Here is a 25,696-nt window from a genome sequence, read left to right on the forward strand (position 1 = left end):
AACTTCTTCAGTTAAGCCAAGCTTTCTGATAGTGGATGCAGGTATTAGGTTGATGCTTGCCCCAAGATCGCATAAAGCTGTCTTGGTGCAATTACCTCCTAATATGCATGGTATCAGAAAACTCCCAGGGTCTTTAAGCTTTTCAGGAAAGCTTTTTAGAATGACTGCACTGCATTCTTTAGTGAGGAGAACTCTTTCTGTTTCTCTCCAATCCTTTTTATGACTCAAGATCTCTTTCATGAACTTGGCATAAGAAGGTATTTGCTCAAGTGCCTCTGCAAATGGAATCTTTATTTCAAGAGTCCTGAGATAATCTGCAAAGCGAGCAAATTGCTTATCCTGCTCCTCTTTCCAGAGTTTTTGAGGATAAGGTATCTTGGCTTTATATTCCTCAACCTTAGTTGCTGTAAGTTTATTGCCTACAGAAGTGGTTGAAGAAGCCCTTTTAGAGGGGTTGTCATCAGCACTTGTGTGTGTCTGATCCCTCACTGGCAATTGAGTGCCAGAGTTAGAAGCTGGAGTGACATTAGACGCCAACTCCTTGTCTGTTCCTGGCGTCTGAACGCCAGAACTGTGCCCATTTTGGGCGTTCAACGCCAGATCCTTGCTTGTTTCTGGCGTTGAATGCCAGTCCTTGCTTGTTACTGGCGTTGAACGCCAGTCTTGGGTATGGTCTGGGCGTTCAGCGCCAGCCTTCCACCAGATTTCTGGCATTTTAACGCCAGAATTACTTTTCCCTGGGCTCTTACTGTCCTCAGGTGAATTTTGGGTGGTTTGCTCATTTCTTGGCTCTTTGCTGCCTTGAGGTGGGGTATTTAATGTTTTCCCACTTCTCAATTGAACTGCTTGGCATTCTTCTGTTATTTGTCTTGACAGCTGCTGCTTTGTTTGCTTCAATTGTTCTTCCATATTTATATTAGCCATCCTTGTTTCTTGTAGTTTATCCTTGAATTCGGCTAACTGCTTTGTTAGAAAGTCCAATTGCTGATTGAATTCAGCAGCTTGTTCTACAGGGCTGAGTTCAGCAGTTACTGTTTTAACCTCTTCTTTCATGGAAGGGTCACTGCTTAGGTACAGATGCTGATTCCTGGCAACTGTATCAATGAGCTCTTGAGCCTCTTCAATTGTCTTTCTCCTGTGGATAGATCCACCAGCTGAGTAATCTAGAGACATCTGAGCTCCTTCTGCAAGCCCATAATAGAAGATGTCTAACTGAACCCACTCTGAAAACATTTCAGAGGGGCATTTTCGTAGCATCTCTCTGTATCTCTCCCAGGCATCATAAAGAGATTCCTTATCTCCTTGTTTAAAGCCTTGGATGTCCAGCCTTAGTCGTGTCATCCGTTTTGGGGGAAAGTATTGATTCAGGAATTTTTCTGTCAGCTGTTTCCATGTCCTTATGCTGGCCTTAGGTTGGTTATTTAACCACCTCTTAGCTTGATCTTTTACAGCAAATGAAAACAGTAGTAGTCTGTAGACATCCTGATCTATTTTCTTATCATGTACTGTGTCAGCAATTTGTAAAAATTATGCCAGAAACTCTGTAGGTTCTTTCTGTGGAAGACCGGAATACTGGCAACTTTGCTGCACCATGATAATGAGCTGAGGATTCAACTCGAAGCTACTGACTCCAATGGAGGGTATGCAGATACTACTCCCATATGAAGCAGTAGAGGGGTTAGCATATGACCCCAGTGTCCTCCTGGACTGTTCATTTCCGCTTAGATCCATGATGGAGAAAGGGAGATGATGTAAAATAGAATAAAAATAATTTTTTTAATTAATTTATTTTATTTTCGAAATAAAAAAATTAAAATAAAATAAATAAAAATGGGTGAAGAATTTCAAAAAACTGAGGAGAGAGAAAGTGGTTAGGAAGTTTTGAAAAAGATATGAGTTTTTTAAAAATAATTTTCGAAAATTTGTTTTAAAATAGAGAGGAAAGATATTTTTGAATTTAAAGAGGAGAGAGAAAAACAATAAAATAGCACAAGATTTAAAATTTTTTAGATCTAATGCTCATTGTTTTCGAAAATTTTTGGAGGGAAAACACCAAGGAACACCAAACTTAAAAATTTTAAGATCAAGACACAAGAAAAAACTCAAGAATACTTTGAAGATTCACAAGAACACAAGAACATGAATAACGAACACCAAACTTAAAATTTTTAGAAAACCAAAATAAAATTTTTGAAAACCAAAGAAAAAAATCAACAAGAAAACACCAAACTTAAAGTTTGGCACAAGATTTAATCAAGAAAAAATTATTTTTGAAAAAGATTTTTAATAAAACTGGTGCCCAATCATCAAGAACATAAACCAACACTCTAGGCAATTGGGCAATAAATGTAACACTTGTTTTGAAGAAGGATATTTTTAACCAAGAACAATAATAAGAGACTCTAAACCAAAAAGAAAAATTTTCCTAATCTAAGCAACAAAATAAACCGTCAGTTGTTCAAACACGAACAATCCCCGGCAACGGCACCAAAAACTTGGTGCACGAAAATTACTTCACAATGTAATTCCGCACAACTAACCAGCAAGTGCACTGGGTCGTCCAAGTAATACCTTACGTGAGTAAGGGTCGATCCCACGGAGATTGTTGGCTTGAAGCAATCTATGGTTATCTTGTAACTCTTAGTCAGGAAAACAATAAAATAATTCACTTATCAAATTTGATTGCAAGGAATAAAAGGGCAGAACACAAATTATACTTGTATGCAATGATGGAGAATATGCTGGAGTTTTGAAGATGCTTTGTCTTCTGAAATTCTGCTTTCCTCTATTTTCTGATTCACGCACGCACGTCCTCCTATGGCAAGCTATGTGTAGGTGGATGATGAGCGGATAATTTATACGCTTTTTGGCATTGTTTTTAGTATGTTTTTAGTAGGATCTAGTTACTTTTAGGGATATTTTCATTAGTTGTTATGTTAAATTCACATTTCTGGACTTTACTATGAGTTTGTGTGTTTTTCTGTGATTTTAGGTATTTTCTGGCTGAAATTGAGGGACTTGAGCAAAAATCAGATTCAGAGGTTGAAGAAGGACTGCTGATGCTGTTGGATTCTAACCTCCCTGCACTCAAAGTGGATTTTCTGGAGCTACAGAACTCGAAATGGCGCGCTTCCAACTGCATTGGAAAGTAGACATCCAGGGCTTTCCAGCAATATATAATAGTCCATACTTTGGCTAAGAATAGACGACGCAAACGGGCGTTCAACGCCAGCTCTCTGCCCAATTCTGGCGTCCAGCGCCAGAAAAGGAGCCAAAACCAGAGTTGAACGCCCAAACTGGCACAAAAGCTGGCGTTCAACTCCAAGGAGGACTTCTACACGTGCAACACTCAAAGCTCAGCCCAAGCACACACCAAGTGGGCCCCGAAAGTGGATTTATGCATCAATTACTTACTCTTGTAAACCCTAGTGACTAGTTTATTATAAATAGAACTTTTTATCATTGTATTCACAGTCTTGGTTACTCCGGTTCCCCTCTGGGGCCGAGACCAATGAACTCTATTCACTTATGTAACTTTAACGGTAGAGTTTCTACACTCCATAGATTAAGGTGTAGAGCTCTGCTGTTCCTCAAAGATTAATGCAAAGTACTACTATTTTCTATTCAATTCATGTTATTTCGCTTCTAAGATATTCATTCGCACTTCAATCTGAATGTGATGAACGTGACAATCATCATCATTCCCTATAAACGTGTGCCTGACAACCACTTTCGTTCTACATTAGATTGAATGAGTATCTCTTAGATCTCTTAATCGGAATCTTCGTGGTGTAAGCTAGAATGATGGCGGCATTCAAGAGAATCTGGAAGGTCTAAACCTTGTCTGTGGTATTCCGAGTAGGATTCAATGACTGAATGACTGTGACGAGCTCCAAACTCGCGATTGCCGGGCGTAGTGACAGACGCAAAAGGATAGTAAATCCTATTCCAGCATGATCGAGAACCGACAGATGAATAGCCGTGCCGTGACAGGGTGCGTTGATCATTTTCACTGAGAGGATAAGATGAAACCATTGACATGGGTGATGCCTCCAGACGATTAGCCGTGCCGTGACAGGGCATTTGGATCATTTTCCCGAGAGAAGACCGAAAGTAGCCATTGACAATGGTGATGTATCACATAAAGCCAGCCATGGAAAGGAGTAAGACTGATTGGATGAAGATAGCAGGAAAGCAGAGGTTCAGAGGAACGAAAGCATCTCTATTCGCTTATCTGAAATTCTCACCAATGAATTACATAAGTATTTCTATCCTTTATTATTTATCTTTTAATTATCTAATCCAATCACATTTAACCCTACCTGACTGAGATTTGCAAGGTGACCATAGCTTGCTTCATACCAACAATCTCTGTGGGATTCGACCCTTACTCACGTAAGATATTACTTGGACGACCTAGTGCACTTGCTGGTTAGTTGTGCGAAGTTGTGAACCATGGTATTGGCATCATATTTTTTGGCGCCATTACCAGGGAAAGAAAGAGCGATGAATTTTACATAATTAAAGTGTAATCACAATTTCTGCGCACCAAGTTTTTGGGGCCGTTGCCGGGGATTGTTTGAGTTTGGACAACTGACGGTTCATCTTGTTGCTCAGATTAGGTAATTTTCTTTTTGTTTTGTTTTCAAAAATTTTTCAAAAATTTCTCCTCTGTTTTCGAAAAAAAAAATTCTTAAAATAAAAATGTTTTCAAAAATATATTTTTCTTCAGAATTTTTAAGAATGAATTCTAGTGTTTCATGAAGCATGTTGAAGCCTGGCTGGCTGTAAAGCCATGTCCAAATTCATTTGGACTGAGGCTTCCAATTTGTTATCAAGAGCAAGCTAGTTGGTGCGAATCCACCTACTGCTGATTCATGATCTACCTGTTACATGCTAAAGCTTGGCTGGCTATTAAGCCATGCCTGACCCTTTGATTGGAGCTTTAGACTAAAGAGCATAAGATTCCTGGAATTCATATTAAAAATTTTGGAATCCTTATTTTTCTTTTTCAAAATGGTTTTCGAAAAAATTAAAAGAAAATACAAAAAAAAAAAATCATAAAATCATAAAAATCAAAAATATTTTTTGTGTTCTTGTTTGAGTCTTGAGTCCTGTTATAAGTTTGGTGTCAATTGCATACTCATCTTGCATTTTTTGAAAATTCTCATGCATTCATAGTGTTCCTCATGATCTTCAAGTTGTTCTTGGTAAGTCTTCTTGTTTGATCTTTGCATTTGCATATTTTGTGTCTTTTCTTGTTTTTCATATGCATTCTTGAATTCTTAGTGTCTAAGCATTAAAGAATTCTAAGTTTGGTGTCTTGCATGTTTTCCTTGCATTAAAAATTTTTCAAAAATATGTTCTTGGTGTTCATCTTAACATTCATAGTGTTCTTGGTGTTCATCTTGACATTCATAGCATTCTTGCATGCATCACATGTTTTGATCTAAAATTCTCATGCATTGCATCATTTTTCTTGTTTTTCTCTCTCTTCATTAAAAATTCAAAAATAAAAAAAATATCTTTCCCTGTTTCTCTCTCATAAATTCAAAAATTAGATTTGACTTTTTCAAAAAGTTTTTAAAATCTAGTTGTTTTTATGAGTCAAATCAAATTTTCAATTTAAAAATCTTATCTTTTTCAAAATCTTTTTCAAAAATCAAATCTTTTTCAATTTTCTTAGTTATTTTCGAAAATTCTAAAAACATTTTTCAAAAATATTTTTCTTATTTTTATATCAAATTTTCGAAAATAACATCACCAATTAATGTTTTGATTCAAAAATTTCAAGTTTGTTACTTGCTTGTTAAGAAAGATTCAAACTTTAAGTTCTAGAATCATATCTTGTGATTTCTTGTGAATCAAGTCATTAATAGTGTTTTTAAAAATTCAAATCTTTTTCAAAAACTAATTTCTATCATATCTTTTCAAAAATATCTTCTTATCTTATCTTTTTTCAAAAAATTTGATTTCAAAATATCTTCTCTAACTTCCCAACTCCTTATCTTTTCAAAATTGATTTTTGTTTCAACTAACTAACTAACTTTTTGTTTGTTTCTTACCTTTTTCAAAACCACCTAACTAACTCTCTCTCTATTTTCGAAAATATTTTCCCCCTTTTTCAAAAATTTCTTTTTAATTAACTAATTATTTTATTTTTATTTTGAATTTTCGAAAAAAAAAACTACTAACATTTTTCAAAAACTATTTTCGAAAATCACTAACTCTTTTTCAAAAATAATTTTCGAAAATCATTCTCTCTCAACTCCTTCTATCTATTTATTCATCTACTAACATCTCTCCCTCACTCACCAAATTCGAACCCCCCTCTTCTATCTGTGTTCGAATTTTTTCTTCTTCTTCTCTTCTTCTACTAATAATAAGGAACCTCTTTACTGTGACATAGAGGATTCCTCTTCTTTTCTTTTTCTCTTCTCTTTCTTATGAGCAGGGATAGAGAAAAAGACATTCTTGTTGAAGCTGATCCAGAACCTGAAAGGACTCTGAAGAGGAAATTAAGAGAAGCTAAATGACAACAATCCAGAGACAACTTGATTGAAAATTTCGAACAAGTAAAGGAGATGGCAGCCGAAACCCAACAACAATGCAAGGAGAATGCTTGGTGACTTTACTGCACCAAATTCCAATTTACATGGAAGAAGCATCTCCATTCCTGCCATTGGAGCAAACAACTTTGAGCTGAAACCTCAATTAGTTTCTCTGATGCAGCAGAACTGCAAGTTTCATGGACTTCCATCTGAAGATCCTTTCTAGTTCTTGACTGAATTCTTGCAGATATGTGATACTGTTAAGACTAATGGAGTAGATCCTGAAGTCTACAGGCTCATGCTTTTCCCTTTTGCTGTAAGAGACAGAGCTAGAGTATGGTTGGACTCTCAACCTAAGGATAGCCTGAACTCTTGGGATAAGCTGGTCAAGGCTTTCCTAGCCAAGTTCTTTCCTCCTCAAAAGCTGAGCAAGCTTAGAGTGGATGTTCAAACCTTCAGACAGAAAGAAGGTGAATCCCTCTATGAAGCTTGGGAGAGATACAAAGGACTGACCAAAAAGTGTCCTTCTGACATGCTTTCAGAATGGACCATCCTGGATATATTCTATGATGGTCTGTCTGAGTTATCTAAGATGTCATTGGATACCTCTGCAGGTGGATCCATTCACCTAAAGAAAACGCCTGCAGAAGCTCAAGAACTCATTGATATGGTTGCTAATAACCAGTTTATGTACACTTCTGAGAGGAATCCTGTGAGTAATGGGACGCCTATGAAGAAGGGAGTTCTTGAAGTTGATACTCTGAATGCCATATTGGCTCAGAACAAAATATTGACTCAGCAAGTCAATATGATTTCTCAGAGTCTGAATGGAATGCAAGCTGCATCCAACAGTACTCAAGAGGCTTCTCCTGAAGAAGAAGCTTATGATCCTGAGAACCCTGCAATAGCAGAGGTGAATTACTTAGGTGAACCTTATGGAAACACCTATAACTCATCATGGAGAAATCATCCAAATTTCTCATGGAAGGATCAAAAGCCTCAACAAGGCTTTAATAATGGTGGAAGAAACAGGTTTAACAATAATAAACCCTTTCCATCATCCACTCAGCAACAGAGAGAGAACTCTGAACAAAATACTTTTAATTCAGCAAACTTAGTCTCTGATCTATCCAAGGCCACTGCAAGTTTCATGAATGAAACAAGGTCTTCCATTAGAAATTTGGAAGCACAAGTGGGCCAGCTGAGTAAGAGGATCACTGAAATCCCTCCTAGTACTCTCCCAAGCAATACAGAAGAGAACCCAAAAAGAGAGTGCAAGGCCATTGACATAAGCACCATGGCCGAACCTGTAAAGGAAGGAGAGGACGTGAATCCCAAGGAGGAAGACCTCCTGGGACGTCCAGTGATCAATAAGGAGCTTCCCTCTGAGGAACCAAAGGACTCTGAGGCTCATCTAGAGACCATAGAGATTCCATTGAACCTCCTTATGCCCTTCATGAGCTCTGATGAGTATTCCTCTTCTGAAGAGAATGAGGAGGTTACTAAAGAGCAAACTGCCAAGTTTCTTGGTGTAATTATGAAGCTAAATGCCAAATTATTTGGCATTGATACTTGGGAAGTTGAACCTCCCTTGTTCATCAATGAACTAAGTGATCTGGATCAACTGACATTGCCTCAGAAGAGACAGGATCCTGGAAAGTTCATAATACCTTGTACCATAGGCACCATGATCTTTAAGGCTCTGTGTGACCTTGGTTCAGGGATAAACCTCATGCCCCTCTTTGTAATAGAGAAACTGGGAATCTATGGGGTGCAAGCTACTAAAATCTCATTAGAGATGGCAGATAATTCAAGAAAACAGGCTTATGGACAAGTAGAGGACGTGTTAGTAAAGGTTGAAGGCCTTTACATCCCTGCTAATTTCATAGTCTTGGATACTGGAAAGGAAGAGGATGAATCCATCATCCTAGGAAGACCTTTCCTAGCCACAACAAGAGCTGTGATTGATGTGGACAGAGGAGAATTAATCCTTCAATTGAATGAGAACAACCTTGTGTTTACAACTCAAGGATCTCTCTCTGCATCCATGGAGAGGAAGCAGAAAAAGCTTCTCTCAAAGCAGAGTCAACCAAAGCCCCCACAGTCAGACTCTAAGTTTGGTGTTGGGAGGCCACAACCAAACTCTAAGTTTGGTGTTGAACTTCCATATCCAAACTCTAAGTTTGGTGTTGGAGAGTCTCAACAATGCTCTGAACATCTGTGAGGCTCCATGAGAGCCCACTGTCAAGCTATTGACATTAAAGAAGCGCTTGTTGGAAGGCAACCCAATTTTTATTTATCTAACTATATTTTTCTTAGTTATATGTCTTTATAGGTTCATGATTATGTGGAGTCACAAAATAAACAAAAAAATTGAAAACAGAATCAAAAACAGCAGAAGAAAAATCACACCCTGGAGGAAGCATCTGCCTGGCGTTCAACGCCAGAACAGAGCATGGTTCTGGCGCTGAACGCCCAAAATGGGCAGTGTCTGGGTGCTGAACGCCCAGAACAAGCATGGTTCTGGCGTTCAACGCCAGAAATGGCCAACAAATGGGCGTTGAATGCCCAAAGGGCACCAACCTGGCGCTGAACGCCCAGAGTTGTGTGCAAGGGCATTTTTACATGCCTAAAGGGTGCATGGATGTAAATCCTTGACACCTCCGGATCTGTGGACACCACAGAATCACCTCAAGATCTGTGGACACCACAGGATCATCTCAGGATCTGTGGACCCCACAGGATCCCCACCCACCTCACCCTCTCTCTCCATTCATGACCATCCCTTCTGTTTTCTATTCACCACTCACATCCATACACACATCCCTCCATCTCCTCCATATCTTCTTCTTCTTCTTCTATTCTTTCTTCTTTTGCTCGAGGGCGAGCAACATTCTAAGTTTGGTGTGGTAAAAGCATAAGCTTTTTGTTTTTCCATAACCATTAATGGCACCTAAGGCCAGAGAAACCTCAAGAAAGAGGAAAGGGAAGACAAAAGCTTCCACCTCTGAGCCATGGGAGATGGAAAGATTCATCTCACAAGCCCATCACTAAGAACAGGATGGAGCAAACAAGAGAGCACATTCATGGATCTCAACAGGCACATGAAGAAGCTCATCATCAAGAGATCCCTGAGATACCTCAAGGGATGCACTTTCCTCCACAGAACTATTGGGAGCACATCAACACCTCTCTAGAAGAATTAAGTTTCAACATGGGACAACTAAGGGTGGAACATCAAGAGCACTCCATCATGCTTCATGAAATAAGAGAAGATCAAAAAGCAATGAGGGAGGAGCAACAAAGACAAGGAAGAGACATAGAAGAGCTCAAGGACATCATTGGTTCCTCAAGAAGGAAACGCCACCATCACTAAGGTGGATTCATTCCTTGTTCTTATTTCTTCTGTTTTTCGTTTTCCATGTTATGTGCTTATCTATGTTTGTGTCTTCATTACATGATCATTAGTAGTTAGTAACTTTGTCTTAAAGTTATGAATGTCCTATGAATCCATCACCTCTCTTAAATGAAAAAATGTTTTAATTCAAAAGAACAAGAAGTACATAAGTTTTGAATTTATCCTTGAACTTAGCTTAATTATATTGATGTGGTGACAATGCTTCTTGTTTTCTGAATGTATGCTTGAACAGTGCATATGTCTTCTGAAGTTGTTGTTTTAAGAATGTTAAATATGTTGGCTCTTGAAAGAATGATGACTAGGAGACATGTTATTTGATAATCTGAAAAATCATAAAAATGATTCTTGAAGCAAGAAAAAGCAGCAAAGAACAAAGCTTGCAGAAAAAAAAAGGCGAAAAAAATAGAAAAAAAAATAGAAAGAAAAAGCAAGCAGAAAAAGCCAAAAGCTCTTAAAACCAAGAGGCAAGAGCAAAAAGCCAATAACCCTTAAAACCAAAAGGCAAGGGCAAATAAAAAGGATCCCAAGGCTTTGAGCATCAGTGGATAGGAGGGCCTAAAGGAATAAAATCCTGGTCTAAGCGGCTAAACCAAGCTGTCCCTAACCATGTGCTTGTGGCGTGTAGGTGTCAAGTGAAAACTTGAGACTGAGCGGTAAAAGTCAAGGTCCAAAGCAAAAAAAGAGTGTGCTTAAGAACCCTGGACACCTCTAATTGGGGACTTTAGCAAAGCTGAGTCACAATCTGAAAAGGTTCACCCAATTATGTGTCTGTGGCATTTATGTATCCGGTGGTAATACTGGAAAATAAAGTGCTTAGGGCCACGGCCAAGACTCATAAAGAAGCTGTGTTCAAGAATCATCATACTGAACTAGGAGAATCAATAACACTATCTGAACTCTGAGTTCCTATAGATGCCAATAATTCTGAACCTCAATGGATAAAGTGAGATGCCAAAACTATTCAAGAGGCAAAAAGCTATAAGTCCCGCTCATTTGATTGGAGCTATGTTTCATTGATAGTTTGGAATTTATAGTATATTCTCTTCTTTTTATCCTACTTGATTTTCAGTTGCTTGGGGACAAGCAACAATTTAAGTTTGGTGTTGTGATGAGCGGATAATTTATACGCTTTTTGGCATTGTTTTTAGTATGTTTTTAGTAGGATCTAGTTACTTTTAGGGATGTTTTCATTAGTTTTTATGTTAAATTCACATTTCTAGACTTTACTATGAGTTTGTGTATTTTTCTGTGATTTCAGGTATTTTCTGGCTGAAATTGAGGGACTTGAGCAAAAATCAGATTCAGAGGTTGAAGAAGGACTGCTGATGCTGTTGGATTCTGACCTCCCTGCACTCAAAGTGGATTTTCTGGAGCTACAGAACTCGAAATGGTGCGCTTCCAATTGCGTTGGAAAGTAGACATCCAGGGATTTCCAGCAATATATAATAGTCTATACTTTGGCCAAGAATAGACGACGCAAACTGGCGTTCAACGCCAGCTCTCTGCCCAATTCTGGCGTCCAACGCCAGAAAGGATCCAAAACCAGAGTTGAACGCCCAAACTGGCACAAAAGCTGGCGTTCAACTCCAAGGAGGACCTCTACACGTGCAACACTCAAAGCTCAGCCCAAGCACACACCAAGTGGGCCCCGAAAGTGGATTTATGCATCAATTACTTACTCCTGTAAACTCTAGTGACTAGTTTATTATAAATAGAACTTTTTATCATTGTATTCACAGTCTTGGTTACTCCGGTTCCCCTCTGGGGCCGAGACCAATGAACTCTATTCACTTATGTAACTTTAACAGTAGAGTTTCTACACTCCATAGATTAAGGTGTAGAGCTCTGCTGTTCCTCAAAGATTAATGCAAAGTAATACTATTTTCTATTCAATTCATCTTATTTCGCTTCTAAGATATTCATTCGCACTTCAATCTAAATGTGATGAACGTGACAATCATCATCATTCCCTATGAACGTGTGCCTGACAACCACTTCCGTTCTACATTAGATTGAATGAGTATCTCTTAGATCTCTTAATCGGAATCTTCATGGTGTAAGCTAGAATGATGGCGGCATTCAAGAGAATCCGGAAGGTCTAAACCTTGTCTGTGGTATTCCGAGTAGGATTCAATGACTGAATGACTGTGACGAGCTCCAAACTCGCGATTGCCGGGCGTAGTGACAGACGCAAAAGGATAGTAAATCCTATTCCAGCATGGTCGAGAACCGACAGATGAATAGCCGTGCCGTGATAGGGTGCGTTGATCATTTTCACTGAGAGGATAAGATGAAACCATTGACAAGGGTGATGCCTCCAGACGATTAGCCGTGCCGTGACAGGACATTTGGATCATTTTCCCGAGAGAAGACCAAAAGTAGCCATTGACAATGGTGATGTATCACATAAAGCCAGCCATGGAAAGGAGTAAGACTGATTGGATGAAGATAGCAGGAAAGCAGAGGTTCAGAGGAACGAAAGCATCTCTATTCGCTTATCTGAAATTCTCACCAATGAATTACATAAGTATTTCTATCCTTTATTATTTATCTTTTAATTATCTAATCCAATCACATTTAACCCTACCTGACTGAGATTTGCAAGGTGACCATAGCTTGTTTTATACCAACAATCTCCGTGGGATTCGACCCTTACTCACGTAAGGTATTACTTGGACGACCCAGTGCACTTGCTGGTTAGTTGTGCGAAGTTGTGAACCATGGTATTGGCATCATATTTTTTGGCGTCATTACCAGGGAAAGAAAGAGCGATGAATTTTACATAATTAAAGTGTAATCACAATTTCTGCGCACCAGTGGATCACGGTTGTCAATGGCTACCATCCATTCTTCCAGTGAAAAGGGTCCAAATGCGCTGTCATCGCACGACTAATCATCTGCAGGTTCTCAATCGTACCGGAATAGGATTTACTATCCTTTTACGTCTGTCACTACGCCCAGCACTCACGAGTTTGAAGTTCGTCACAGCCATCCAATCCCAGAATCCTACTCGGAATACCACAGACAAGGTTTAGACTTTCCGGATTCTCATGAATGCCGCCATCAATCTAGCTTATACCACGGAGATTCTGATTAGGGAATCTAAGAGATATTCATTCAATCTGATGTAGAACGGAAGTGATTGTTAGACACACGTTCATGGATTGAGGAAGGTGATGAGTGTCACTGATCATCACCTTCTCCATATTTAGGCGTGAATGGATATCTTAGATAGGAACACGCATGTTTGAATGGAAAACAGAAATACTTGCATTAATTCATCGAGACACAGCAGAGCTCCTCACCCCCAACAATGGAGTTTAGAGACTCATGCCGTCAAAGAGTACAAAGTTCAGATCTAAAATGTCATGAGATGCAAAATGAATCTCTAAAAGTTGTTTAAATACTAAACTAGTAGCCTAGGTTTACAGAAAATGAGTAAACTATAACAGATAGTGCAGAAATCCACTTCTGGGGCCCACTTGGTGTGTGCTGGGGCTGAAACTAAAGCTTCTCACGTGCCTGGGGCTGTTTTGGGCGTTCAACGCCAGCTTTGGATCCTTTTCTGGCGTTGAACTCCAACTTTCAACTTGTTTCTGGCGCTGGACGCCAGAATTGGGCAGAGAACTGGCGTTGAACGCCAGTTTACGTCGTCTATCCTTGAGCAAAGTATGGACTATTATATGTTTCTGGAAAGCCCTGGATGTCTACTTTCCAACGCAATTGGAAGCACGCCATTTGGAGTTCTGTAGCTCCAGAAAATCCATTTTGAGTGCAGGGAGGTCAGAATCCAACAGCATCAGCAGTCCTTTTTCAGCCTGAATCAGATTTTTGCTCAGCTCCCTCAATTTCAGCCAGAAAATACCTGAAATTACAGAAAAACACACAAACTCATAGTAAAGTCCAGAAATGTGGATTTTTCCTAGAAACTAATGAAAATAAACTAAAAACCAACTAAAACATACTAAAATCTATATGAAATTAACCCCAAAAAGCGTATAAAATATCCGCTCATCACTTACTGTGCCTCTTTTCCATGTTTACAGAAGGATGTCCTTGAGTTTTAAACTCAAGGGAGTCCTCATTCAATTGAAGGACTAATTCGCCTCTGTCAACATCAATCACAGCTCTTGCTGTGGCTAGGAAGGGTCTTCCAAGGATGATGGATTCATCCTCATCCTTCCCAGTATCTAGGACTAAGAAGTCAGCAGGGATGTAAAGGCCTTCAACCTTTACTAACACGTCCTCTACTTGTCCATAAGCCTGTTTTCTTGAATTGTCTGCCATCTCTAATGAGATTTTAGCAGCTTGCACCCCAAAGATTCCCAGTTTCTCTATTACAGAGAGGGGCATGAGGTTTATCCCTGAATCAAGGTCACACAGAGCCTTTTCAAAGTTCATGGTGCTTATGGTACAAGGTATTAGGAACTTTCCAGGATCCTGTTTCTTCTGAGGCAATGTCAGTTGATCCAGATCACTTAGTTCATTGGTGAACAAGGGAGGTTCATCTTCCCAAGTCTCAATACCAAATAATTTGGCATTCAGCTTCATGATTGCACCAAGGTACTTGGTAACTTGCTCCTTAGTAACATCCTCATTCTCTTCAGAAGAGGAATACTCATCAGAGCTCATGAATGGCATAAGGAGGTTCAATGGAATCTCTATGGTCTCTAGATGAGTCTCAGATTCCTTTGGTTCCTCAGAGGGAAGCTCCTTATTGATCACTGGACGTCCCAGGAGGTCTTCCTCCTTGGGATTCATGTCCTCCCCTTCCTCTCTAAGTTCGGCCGTGTTGACTATGTCAATGGCCTTGCACTCTCCTTTTGGATTTTCTTCTGTATTGCTTGGGAGAGTACTAGGAGGGATTTCAGTGATCCTTTCACTCAGCTGGCCCACTTGTGCCTCCAAATTTCTAATTGAGGACTTTGTTTCATTCATGAAACTTATAGTGGCCTTAGATAGATCAGAAACTAAGTTTGCAAAATTAGATGTATTTTGTTCAGAGTTCTCTGTCTGTTGCTGAGTGGATGATGGAAAAGGTTTACTATTGTTAAACCTATTTCTTCCACCATTATTAAAGCCTTGTTGAGGCTTTTGTTGATCCTTCCATGAGAGATTTGGGTGATTTCTCCATGAGGGATTATAGGTGTTTCCATATGGTTCACCCATGTAATTCACCTCTGCTATTGCAGGGTTTTCAGGATCATAAGCTTCTTCTTCAGCAGATGCCTCTTGAGTACTGTTGGATGCAGCTTGCATTCCATTCAGACTCTGAGAAATCATATTGACTTGCTAAGTCAATATTTTATTCTGAGCTAATATGGCATTCAGAGTATCAATTTCAAGAACTCCCTTCTTCTGAGGCATCCCATTACCCACAGGATTCCTCTCAGAAGTGTACATGAACTGGTTATTAGCAACCATGTCAATGAGTTCTTGAGCTTCTGCAGGCGTTTTCTTTAGGTGAATGGATCCACCTGCAGAAGTATCCAATGACATCTTAGCTAATTCAGACAGACCATCATAGAATATATCCAGGATGGTCCATTCTGAAAGCATGTCAGAAGGACACTTTTTGGTCAGTTGCTTGTATCTCTCCCAAGCTTCATAGAGGGATTCACCTTCTTTCTGTCTGAAGGTTTGAACATCCACTCTAAGCTTGCTCAGCTTTTGAGGAGGAAAGAACTTGGCTAAGAAAGCCGTGACCAGCTCATCCCAAGAGTTCAGGCTATCTTTGGGTTGAGAGTCCAACCACACTCTAGCTCTGTCTCTTACAGCAAAAGGGAAAAGCATGAGCCTGTAGACTTCAGGATCTACTCCATTAGTCTTAACAGTATCACATATCTGCAAGAATTCAGTTAAGAACTGAAAAGGATCTTCAGATGGAAGTCCATAAAACTTGCAATTTTGTTGCATTAGAGAAGCTAATTGAGGTTTAAGCTCAAAATTGTTTGCTCCAATGGTAGGGATGGAGATGCTTCTTCCATGTAAATTAGAATTAGGTGCAGTAAAGTCACCAAGCATCCTCCTTGCATTATTATTATTTTTGGCTGCCATCTCCTCTTCCTGTTCGAAAATTTCTAAAAGGTGCTTTCTGGATTGTTGTAATTTAGCTTCTCTTAGTTTCCTCTTCAGAGTCCTTTCAGGTTCTGGATCTGCTTCAACAAGAATGTTCTTGTCCTTGCTCCTGCTCATATGAAAAAGGAGGGAACAGAAAAATAATAATAGGGATCCTTTTTGCCCAAGTATAGAGGTTCCCTTATGTGAGTAGAAGAAGAAAAGAATGTAATGTAAAGAAGGGAAGAAGAGAAAATTCGAACACAGATGGAAGAGGGGGTTCAAATTTGGGTGAGATGAAGTGTTAGTAGATGAATAAATAAATAGAAGGAGATGAGAGAGAAATAGAATTTTCGAAAACTATTTTTAAAAAATGGTTAGTGATTTTCGAAAATTAAAAGAAGAAATAAATTAAAATTGAATTTTGAAACAATTAGTTAATTAAAAAGAATTTTTGAAAAAGAGGAAGATATTTTCGAAAATTAGAGAGAGAGAGTTAGTTAGGTAGTTTTGAAAAATATAAGAAACAAACAAAAAGTTAGTTAGTTAGTTGAAACAAATTTGAAAATCAATTTTGAAAAGATAAGAAGATAGGAAGTTAGAAAAGATATTTGAAAATCAAATTTTTGAAAAAGATAAGATTTTTTTTTTAAAAAAAATGTATGATAGAAAGATATGATTAGAATTAGTTTTGAAAAAGATTTGATTTTTAAAATCACAATTAATGACTTGACTCACAAGAAATCACAAAATATGATTCTAGAACTTAAAGTTTGAATCTTTCTTGACACGCAAGTAACAAACTTGAAATTTTTGAATCAAAACATTAATTAATGAGAATATTTTCGAAAATTATAAGACAAAATTAAGAAAAGATTTTTGAAAAATATTTTTAAAATTTTCGAAAATAAATAAGAAAAATGAAAAAGATTTGATTTTTGAAAAAGATAAGATTTTTAAATTGAAAATTTGACTTGACTCATAAGAAACAACTAAATTTTAAAAAGTTTTGAAAAAGTCAACTCAAATTTTCGAATTTATGAGAAGAAAAAGGGGAAGATATTTTTTTGATTTTTGAATCTTTAATGAAGAGAGAGAAAAAACATGAAAAAGATGCAATGCATGAAAATTTTGGATCAAAGCATGTGATGAATGCAAGAACACTATGAATATCAAGATGAACACCAAGAACACTTTGAAGATCAAGATGAACATCAAAACTTATTTTTGAAAATTTTTCAAGAAAAGAAAACATGCAAGACACCAAACTTAGAAATCTTTCATGTTCAGACACTATGAATGCAAAAATGCACATGAAAAACAAGAAAAGACACAAAATAAGAAAATATGAAGATCAATCAAGAAGGTTTATCAAGAACAAGTTGAAGATCATGATGAATGCAATGCATGAATGCAATTTTCGAAAAATGCAAGATGAGTATGCAATTGACACCAAACTTAAAAATTGACTCAAGACTCAAATAAGAAACACAAAATATTTTTGATTTTTATGATTTTATAATTTTTTTGTATTTTTTCGAAAATTATTTGTGAAAAAGAAAAATATGGATTCCAAAATTTTTAATATGAATTCCAGGAATCTTACACTCTTAGTCTAAAGCTCCAATCTGAGGGTTAGACATGGCTTAATAGCCAGTCAAGCTTTAGCATGTAAATCAAGTGGATCTGGAACAGCAGCAGGTGGATTAGCAACACTAGCTTGCTCTTGATAATGTTGGGTTAGAAGCCCCAGTCCAAATGAATTTAGACATGGCTTTACAGCCAGTCAGGCTTCAACATGCTTCATGAAACACTAGAATTCATTCTTAAAAAATTCTGAAATAATTTTCAAAAATAAAGGGAAAATTTTTGAAAAAAAATTTTTTTTGAAAATAAAACAAAAGAAAATTACCTAATCTGAGCAACAAGATGAACTGTCAGTTGTCCAAACTCGAACAATCCTCGGCAACGACGCCAAAAACTTGGTGCACAAAATTGTGATCTCAGGCAACGGCGCCAAAAACTCTGTACGCACGTCTTAGTAAATTGTTTTTCATTCACAACTTCGATACAACTAACCAGCAAGTGCACTGGGTCGTCCAAGTAATAAAACCTTACGTGAGTAAGGGTCGATCCCACGGAGATTGTTGGTATGAAGCAAGCTATGGTCACCTTGTAAATCTCAGTCAGGCGGATATAAAATAGTTATGGAGTTTTCGAAAATAAATAATAAATAAATAGAAAATAAAGATAGAAACACTTATGTAATTCATTGGTGAGAATTTCAGATAAGCGTATAGAGATGCTTTCGTTCCTCTGACTCTCTGCTTTCCCGCTGTCTTCATCCAATCAGTCCTACTCCTTTCCATGGCTGGCTTTATGTAAGGACATCACCATTGTCAATGGCTACTTTTCATCCTCTCTGTGAAAATGGTCCGATGCGCTGTCACTGCATGGCTAATCATCTGGAGGCATCACCGTGGTCAATGGCTGCATCCCATCCTCTTGTGAAAATGGTCCAAATGCTCTGTCACAGCACGGCTAATCATCTGAGGTTCTCGATCATACTGGAATATGATTCACCCTCCTTTTGTGTCTGTTACTACGCCCAGCACTCGCAAGTTTGAAGTTCGTCACAGTCATTCAATCCCAGAATCCTACTCGGAATACCACAGACAAGGTTTAGACTTTCCGGATTCTCATGAATGCCGCCATCAATCTAGCTTATACCACGAAGATTCTGATTAAGAGATCCAAGAGATAATCATCCAATCTAAGGTGGAACGGAAGTGGTTGTCAGGCACACGTTCGTGGGGAAATGATGATGATTGTCACGTTCATCACATTCATGTTGAAGTGCGAATGAATATTTTAGAAGCGGAATAAATTGAATTGAATAGAAAAACAGTAGTACTTTGCATTAATTCATGAGGAACAGCAGAGCTCCACACCTTAATCTATGGAGTGTAGAAACTCTACCGTTGAAGAATACATAAGTGAAAGGTTCAGGCATGGCCGAATGGCCAGCCCCCATGATCTAAGAACCAGACGTCCCAAGATGTCTAATACAATAGTAAAAAGTCCTATTTATACTAAACTAGCTACTAGGGTTTACAGAAGTAAGTAATTGATGCATAAATCCACTTCCGGGGCCCCCTTGGTGTGTGCTTGGGCTGAGCTTGAATGTTGCACGTGTAGAGGCTTCTTCTAGAGTTGAACGCCAAGTTGTAACGTGTTTTTGGCGTTCAACTCTGGTTCGTGACTTGTTTCTGGCGTTTAACTCCAGACTGCAGCGTAGAACTGGCGTTCAACGCCCTTTTGCGTCGTCTAAACTCGGCCAAAGTATGGACTATTATATATTTCTGGAAAGCCCTGGATATCTACTTTCCAACGCAATTGGAAGCGCGCCATTTTGAGTTCTGTAGCTCCAGAAAATCCACTTTGAGTGCAGGGAGGTCAGAATCCAACAACATCAGCAGTCCTTCTTCAACCTCTGAATCTGATTTTTACTTAAGTCCCTCAATTTCAGCCAGAAAATACCTGAAATCACAGAAAAACATACAAACTCATAGTAAAGTCCAGAAATGTGAATTTAACATAAAAACTAATAAAAACATCCCTAAAAGTAACTAGATCCTACTAAAAACATACTAAAAACAATGCCAAAAAGCGTATAAATTATCCGCTCATCAGTCCCTCATAATTATCAATGTATGGTTTGTAGACAAGGATGGTGATCTCAATTATCTATGTCTAGCCAAGAGTTCTTTCCTTTATTTTATTAGTTCTTCTTATTTACATTTCTTGTTCCTTATTACAAAAACCCCAAAACATCCCTTCATAGCCAATAATAAAGCACTTCATTGTAATTTCTAGGGAGAATGGTGCACGAAATTGTGATCCCTGGTAATGGCTCCAAAAACTTGGTGCTCTAATCTTAATTCATAATTTGTCACAACTTCGATACAACTAACCAGCAAGTGCACTGGGTCGTCCAAGTAATAAAACCTTACGTGAGTAAGGGTCGATCCACTACAAGAAAATGGAACATTTGTAACAAAAATTTTGTATCAAATTTAAAATTGTTACAAAAAAAACTATGTTTTTTAACAACATTACAAGTTGTTACAAAACATTCAAATATTTTGTAACAATCTATTTTTTTTTGTTACAAATTATGTTAGTTTTTGTAGCGCGCCGGTGTATTGTTACAAAATATTATAATATTTTGTAACAAAAAGTGAAGTAGTTGCAAAAATTCGAAGTATTTTGTAACAAAAAATTAATTTGTCACAAACTTTAATATTGTTTGTAACAAATTATTTTTGTGTCACAAAATATATGTATATTTTATAATTTTTTTTTCAAAATGTTAAATACTTTAAGAATAAAAAAGAATTGTATATATAATTTTTTAAAATAATTTTATTTTGTTTCAGAAATTAAAAAATTGTTCATATAATTCTTTTAAAATATATTTTACATATTATTTTTGACATATTCATTAATTTTTAAATGATGTAAATATTAATTTATATGCCTTTAGAAAATTAGTATATAATTTTAATTAATAACTAGATTTTTAAAGTAATTAAAAACTAATTTGTGAAATTAAATTTTTTATTAATTTATAAATATAAATAACAATAATTAAATATATCCCAAAAAAATTAAAATACTAAAGGTAAAGCTGTAAAAACCAAATGATGATAGTGAAGGTAAGGTTGTAAAAAAACCCTAAGTCCCCACCCCTCACTCTAAGCCTCCCTCAGTTACTCTGAACCCTCATCGTGCCGTCTCTATCTGCGAGGGAACATGCAGCTGCTGCCGGAAGAAGAATCACCGGCGTAGCCCCTGGGAAGCGTCTGCGGCGGCGTCGTGGTCCTCCGTGGTGTTTGTTCCGTCGCAAGCGCCTCCAGTCGCTCGTCGAATCTGCTTCGTGTGTGCCACTCCTCACCTCCGTCTGTGTCGAACTGGCCATCTTGGCTCCGCCGTGTTCCGCCTCATCTGCCTCCGGCGTCGTGCCTCCTCTATATCTGCTACCTCCGTCTCTGTCGTCCTCTTGTTGGTTCGCTCCTCTGCTGGATCTGCTCTGTTCGTGCCGAAGCTCTGCTCGTGCGGTCACCTGTCCTCGCCGGTGGCCTGCGTCTTCGACGGTGGAACGGCCCCAACCCGTCGCTGAGTGCTGACTTTGGTTCTTCTTCTGACATTCTGCAGTGTAGAGGTGAGTTTTTTTTAATATATAGTTATTCTATATTAATTTTGTGGACTTCATTTTTGCTGTTTTATTGTAGGTTTAGAAGAGAAATGATGAAGATTTAATAAAAGAGTCTTCTTCTGGTGTAGTTATTCTGCAGTGTAGAGGTGAGTTTTTTTTTAAGTTTGTCTCCTAGCTTGCTAGTGAAATGATGAAGATTTAATAAAAGGGTCTTCTTCTGGTGTTGTGTAGCACTCTTTAAAGTCTTCTGGTTCAGCCGTGCTTTGTTCCTCTGCTGCTGGTCTGCTCCGATCGTCTCCTCTACTGAAGGTAAGTGCAGTTTAATTTAGTATTGAACCTTGATTCTGCTGATGTTGTGACTGAAAATATTATTTTGATATCTGGTTGAAAATATTAGTGCTATTAGCTTTTGCTTTCTTTTTAGTGATTTCGATTCTGTTTTTTTTTTTATATTTTTGTGTTTGTGAATTGAGTAAAGTAGGTAACTACATTATCCTTATTAACTATGTTGTTAGTTGATTATCTTAGCTGAAATATTGAACCTTGATTCTGCTGATGTTGTGGTTGAAAATATTAGTGTTATATCTGGTAGATAATTTTATTTTAGCTTATTAGGAGAGTTGATATTTGATTCTAATTTTTGTTTTTCTGATCTATTATTTTGATTCTAGTTTTTGCTTTTTTTTTTTTCAGTGATTTTGATTCAGTTTTTTTTTTTTATATTTTTGTGTTTGTGAATTGAGTAAAGTAGGTAACTACGTGATCCTATGTAACATAGAAATATTGATTAAATTCTGTTATTAATTTTGTGTATTTTACATTGCATTGATTTAGGATAGTTTATGCTTCTCTGCTCATCCGGTGTTGTCCTTTGCCTCTGCTGGTCTGATTCGGCTGTCTTTCTTCTCCTGCTGGTCTGGTCTGGTCCGATTACGTCTCTACTAAAGGTAACTTCAGTTTATTTGAGTATTGTTAAATATGTTGTTAGTTGATAATCTTAGCTGAAATATTGAACCTTGAGACTGCTGATATTGTGGTTGAAAATACTATTAGTTGATTATACTGATGTTGTTGTGGTTGAAAGTATTGGTGTGTAACATGGTTGATTATCTGATTTTTTGGTTATTTGGAGAGTTGGTATTTTTATTCTATTTTTTGTTTCTGGGTTTTATATTTTAAACTTCCAAAAAATTTGCAGCACCATCCTAGAACCGGTGTCGAGCCTGACATCCAAGAATTGTGGCAAATTACTCATCAAAAGACTAATGGAGAATGGGTCAATGAAAAAGCTAAACAAATTGATGTAACATTACTAACCTTTTCCTTTTTCTGTTGCATGGAAGTTAAATTTTATTCATGAAGTTTTTGGTTTTGAACCACATTCGGTTTTGCCAATTGGTGTTGTTGCGCTTGCCGACAACACAAGGTTTATGCCTATTCCAAAGATAAAGGTTCTTGCTAGTAGTGCGGTAAGACTTTCGCTTGAGAATTGCAACTCTGCTTTGTAATTGGTTCTTAAGTATGTAACATTAAAATTTTCTCAATTGATGCATAGGTATTCTATACACCATTTTTGAGACACATATGGACATGGTTGGGTCTTACACTAGCAACAAAGAAAAACTTCCTCTCCCTCTTGGATAATGGCTACAGTTGCATTTTAATACCTGGTGGAGTGCAAGAAACATTTCTCGTGGAGCATGGTACCGAGGTGTGTTCCATCTCACTCCTTTTTAGTATTTCTATTATATTTTTAATAATTGTAGTGCTATGATTGATGAAATATTTAGTATTATATTGTTATGGAAAATTTCCCTTCTAATGCTATGTAAATGGTTGAGGCCAACTATCCTATAACATGACATACTAGGAACTTAACATTCTACATTTTCCTTGTATGATTATATTAGTGTATAGTCAAAAAATTCCTAAAAAAATTGTAAATATAATTAAGGAGTACATTGTGTTAGTTAGATCTTTTAGTGCCTACATCTTACTGGTTCTTCTTGATATTTGATTTTGTGCTGTATTTCTCCTTTCTACTGATTTTAAAGACAGGCTGAAGAGGATTTGAAATAAATTGTGTCTTTCAAGATGAGCATCATTATTGTCATTGCATGATTTATGTTAAAAACTTTAAATGGGTCAGTGATATTAAGATATTTTTACCCTGTAGACTGCCTATCTCAAGGCAAGAAAAGGATTTATCCGCATAGCAATGCAGAAGGGCCAACCCCTTGTTCCGATTTTTTGTTTTGGACAGGTACTTATTTCTTGTCCAAATCAGCTTTACAACACTAAAAATTATTTAGTGTTTCACATCCTTATATGTTAGTGTTACTGATTTATGTTTATCATTAACTACCATTTCTCATTTTCCTTCATCACTGCAATGTTTGCTATAGTCAGATATCTATAAGTGGTGGAAACCTGGTGGGAAGTTAATTCTGAATTTTGCAAGGGCTATCAAGTTCACCCCCATATACTTTTGGGGAATTTTCGGGTGTGTGTTTCTTCTACATCCCAATTTGTTAATCCTCATCATTTTCGTTATCCATGTTTTCACTAGACAATGTTTCTTCCATGAAAAATCAGAGTAACTAAATTTATATTTGAAGTTGACTAGATCTCCAATACCATTCAAGCATCCAATGTATATTGTTGTGGGTAGACCGATTGAGCTTGACAAAAATCCAAAACCAACAGCAGAAGAGGTATATGTCCTTCATGCAGCGTTTATCCATTAAGTTATCCTGGGATAACATATTAACATGCTGCATTCTTTTTCTCTCTTGTATTGTTCCCTATTCATCTCCAAAATGTTCATTACATTGACTTGTGTTATGCTTTCACTAAAGATTCTAGCTTCCATGAAAAAAAAAACTTTATTCAAATCTTTTATGGAACCTTATATTTCAATGTAAAGCATGTGGGGTATCTCTAATATTGTTTGTAAATTTGATATCTTCTCCATATTAGGTTGCTACGGTGCATAGTCAGTTTGTTGTATCACTTCAAGATCTTTTTGAATGGTACAAAGCTTGTGCTGGATATCCAAACCTTGAGTTGAGAATTGTCTGATGATTAGTCCAATATTCTGGGGAATTACTCCAATCTTTCTTGGTGATCATATGCTACCTTGAGAGCTCAAGAATATTTTGATGCATAGAGACACTAATCTATGTTAGAACTTTTATGTTTTGGTTGAACTTATATATGCAAGACATATAACTTGTAGTACTTATAGAACTTGTAGACATATACTCACTAATGTTATTTTGTTTGAAAACAATTTTAGCTAAAATGATCTTGTTTGACTTATGTATGTTTTTGCATATTATATAGATGTAAACTTGCTTATTAAAATAGTTAATATATTAGTTAATTTAAAAATAATTTAGTAAATTATGCATGCAATTTGTATTAAAAAAAAGTTGTTACAAAATAATTAATTTGCTTTTGTAACTAAAGAAAAAAAATGTTACAAAATCATGTTACATTTTGTAACAAAATTTGTTGATAGGAAAAAATAGATTGTCACGAAAAATACCTTCAAGATCAAAATTTGTTACCACTTTTGTAACGGTTTTTGGTTTTTTGTTTCAAAACAAATTGTTACAAAATATCATATTGAATTGTAATAGTTCTATTTTTCGTTACAAAAACTTTTTGTAACGGGACTTACTGCAACGGCCCCTTTTTTTGTTACAAAAAACTTTTGTTTCAAAATTTCGACGTTTTGTAACAATTTTTTTTGTTACAAATACGCTTTTTTCTTGTAGTGATCCCACGGAGATTGTCTGCTTGAAGCAAGCTATAGTCACCTTGTAAATCTCAGTCAGGCGGATTCAGATGGTTTTATAAAGTGATAGATAGAAGATAAGTAAAATATAACTAGGATAGAGATACTTATGTAATTCATTGGTAAGAATTTCAGATAAGCGAATAGAGATGCTTTCGTCCCTCTGAACCTCTGCTTTCCTGCTATCTTCATCCAATCAATCCTACTCCTTTCCATGGCAAGCTGTATGTTAGGCATCACCGTTGTCAATGGCTACATCCTGTCCTCTCAGTGAAAATGGTCCAATGCGCTGTCACTGCATGGCTAATCAGCTGTCGGTTCTCGATCATACTGGAGTAGGATCCATTGATCCTTTTGCGTCTGTCACTACGCCCAGCACTCGCGAGTTTGAAGCTCGTCACAGCCATCCCTTCCCAGATCTTACTCAGAATACCACAGACAAGGTTTAGACTTTTCGGATCTCAGGAATGGCCATCCATGGGTTCTAACTTATACCACGAAGATTCTGATTAAGGAATCCAAGAGATACTTATTCAATCTAAGGTAGAACGGAAGTGGTTGTCAGGCACGTGTTCGTAGGGAATGATGATGACTGTCACGATCACCACATTCATGTTGAAGTGCGAATGGATATCTTAGAAGCGGATTAA

The 25,696-nt window shown here is 37.2% G+C and overlaps 1 protein-coding gene and 2 non-coding genes across 3 annotated transcripts; 2 read left to right on the forward strand and 1 right to left on the reverse strand.

Moving 5' to 3' along the window:
* Window positions 1–6,981: 6,981 nt before the first annotated feature.
* On the reverse strand, window positions 6,982–7,089 carry LOC112746500 (small nucleolar RNA R71). Its single transcript, XR_003174381.1, has one exon. It is a non-coding gene; the product is annotated as a small nucleolar RNA R71 (small nucleolar RNA).
* An 8,433-nt stretch (window positions 7,090–15,522) lies between these two features.
* On the forward strand, window positions 15,523–15,630 carry LOC112745354 (small nucleolar RNA R71). Its single transcript, XR_003173287.1, has one exon. It is a non-coding gene; the product is annotated as a small nucleolar RNA R71 (small nucleolar RNA).
* Window positions 15,631–22,572: 6,942 nt separating this feature from the next.
* On the forward strand, window positions 22,573–24,347 carry LOC112740505 (diacylglycerol O-acyltransferase 2D-like; the record flags this gene model as incomplete). The annotated part of the gene is made up of 6 exons (XM_029292485.2): window positions 22,573–22,713; window positions 22,800–22,955; window positions 23,421–23,507; window positions 23,650–23,747; window positions 23,871–23,958; window positions 24,224–24,347. Coding segments are annotated over 6 exons (672 nt in total), but the record flags the coding sequence as incomplete, so codon positions are not given.
* Window positions 24,348–25,696: the final 1,349 nt, after the last annotated feature.

The sequence above is a fragment of the Arachis hypogaea genome, chromosome 14, assembly GCF_003086295.3.
Source record: "Arachis hypogaea cultivar Tifrunner chromosome 14, arahy.Tifrunner.gnm2.J5K5, whole genome shotgun sequence".
Taxonomy (NCBI): Eukaryota; Viridiplantae; Streptophyta; class Magnoliopsida; order Fabales; family Fabaceae; genus Arachis; species Arachis hypogaea.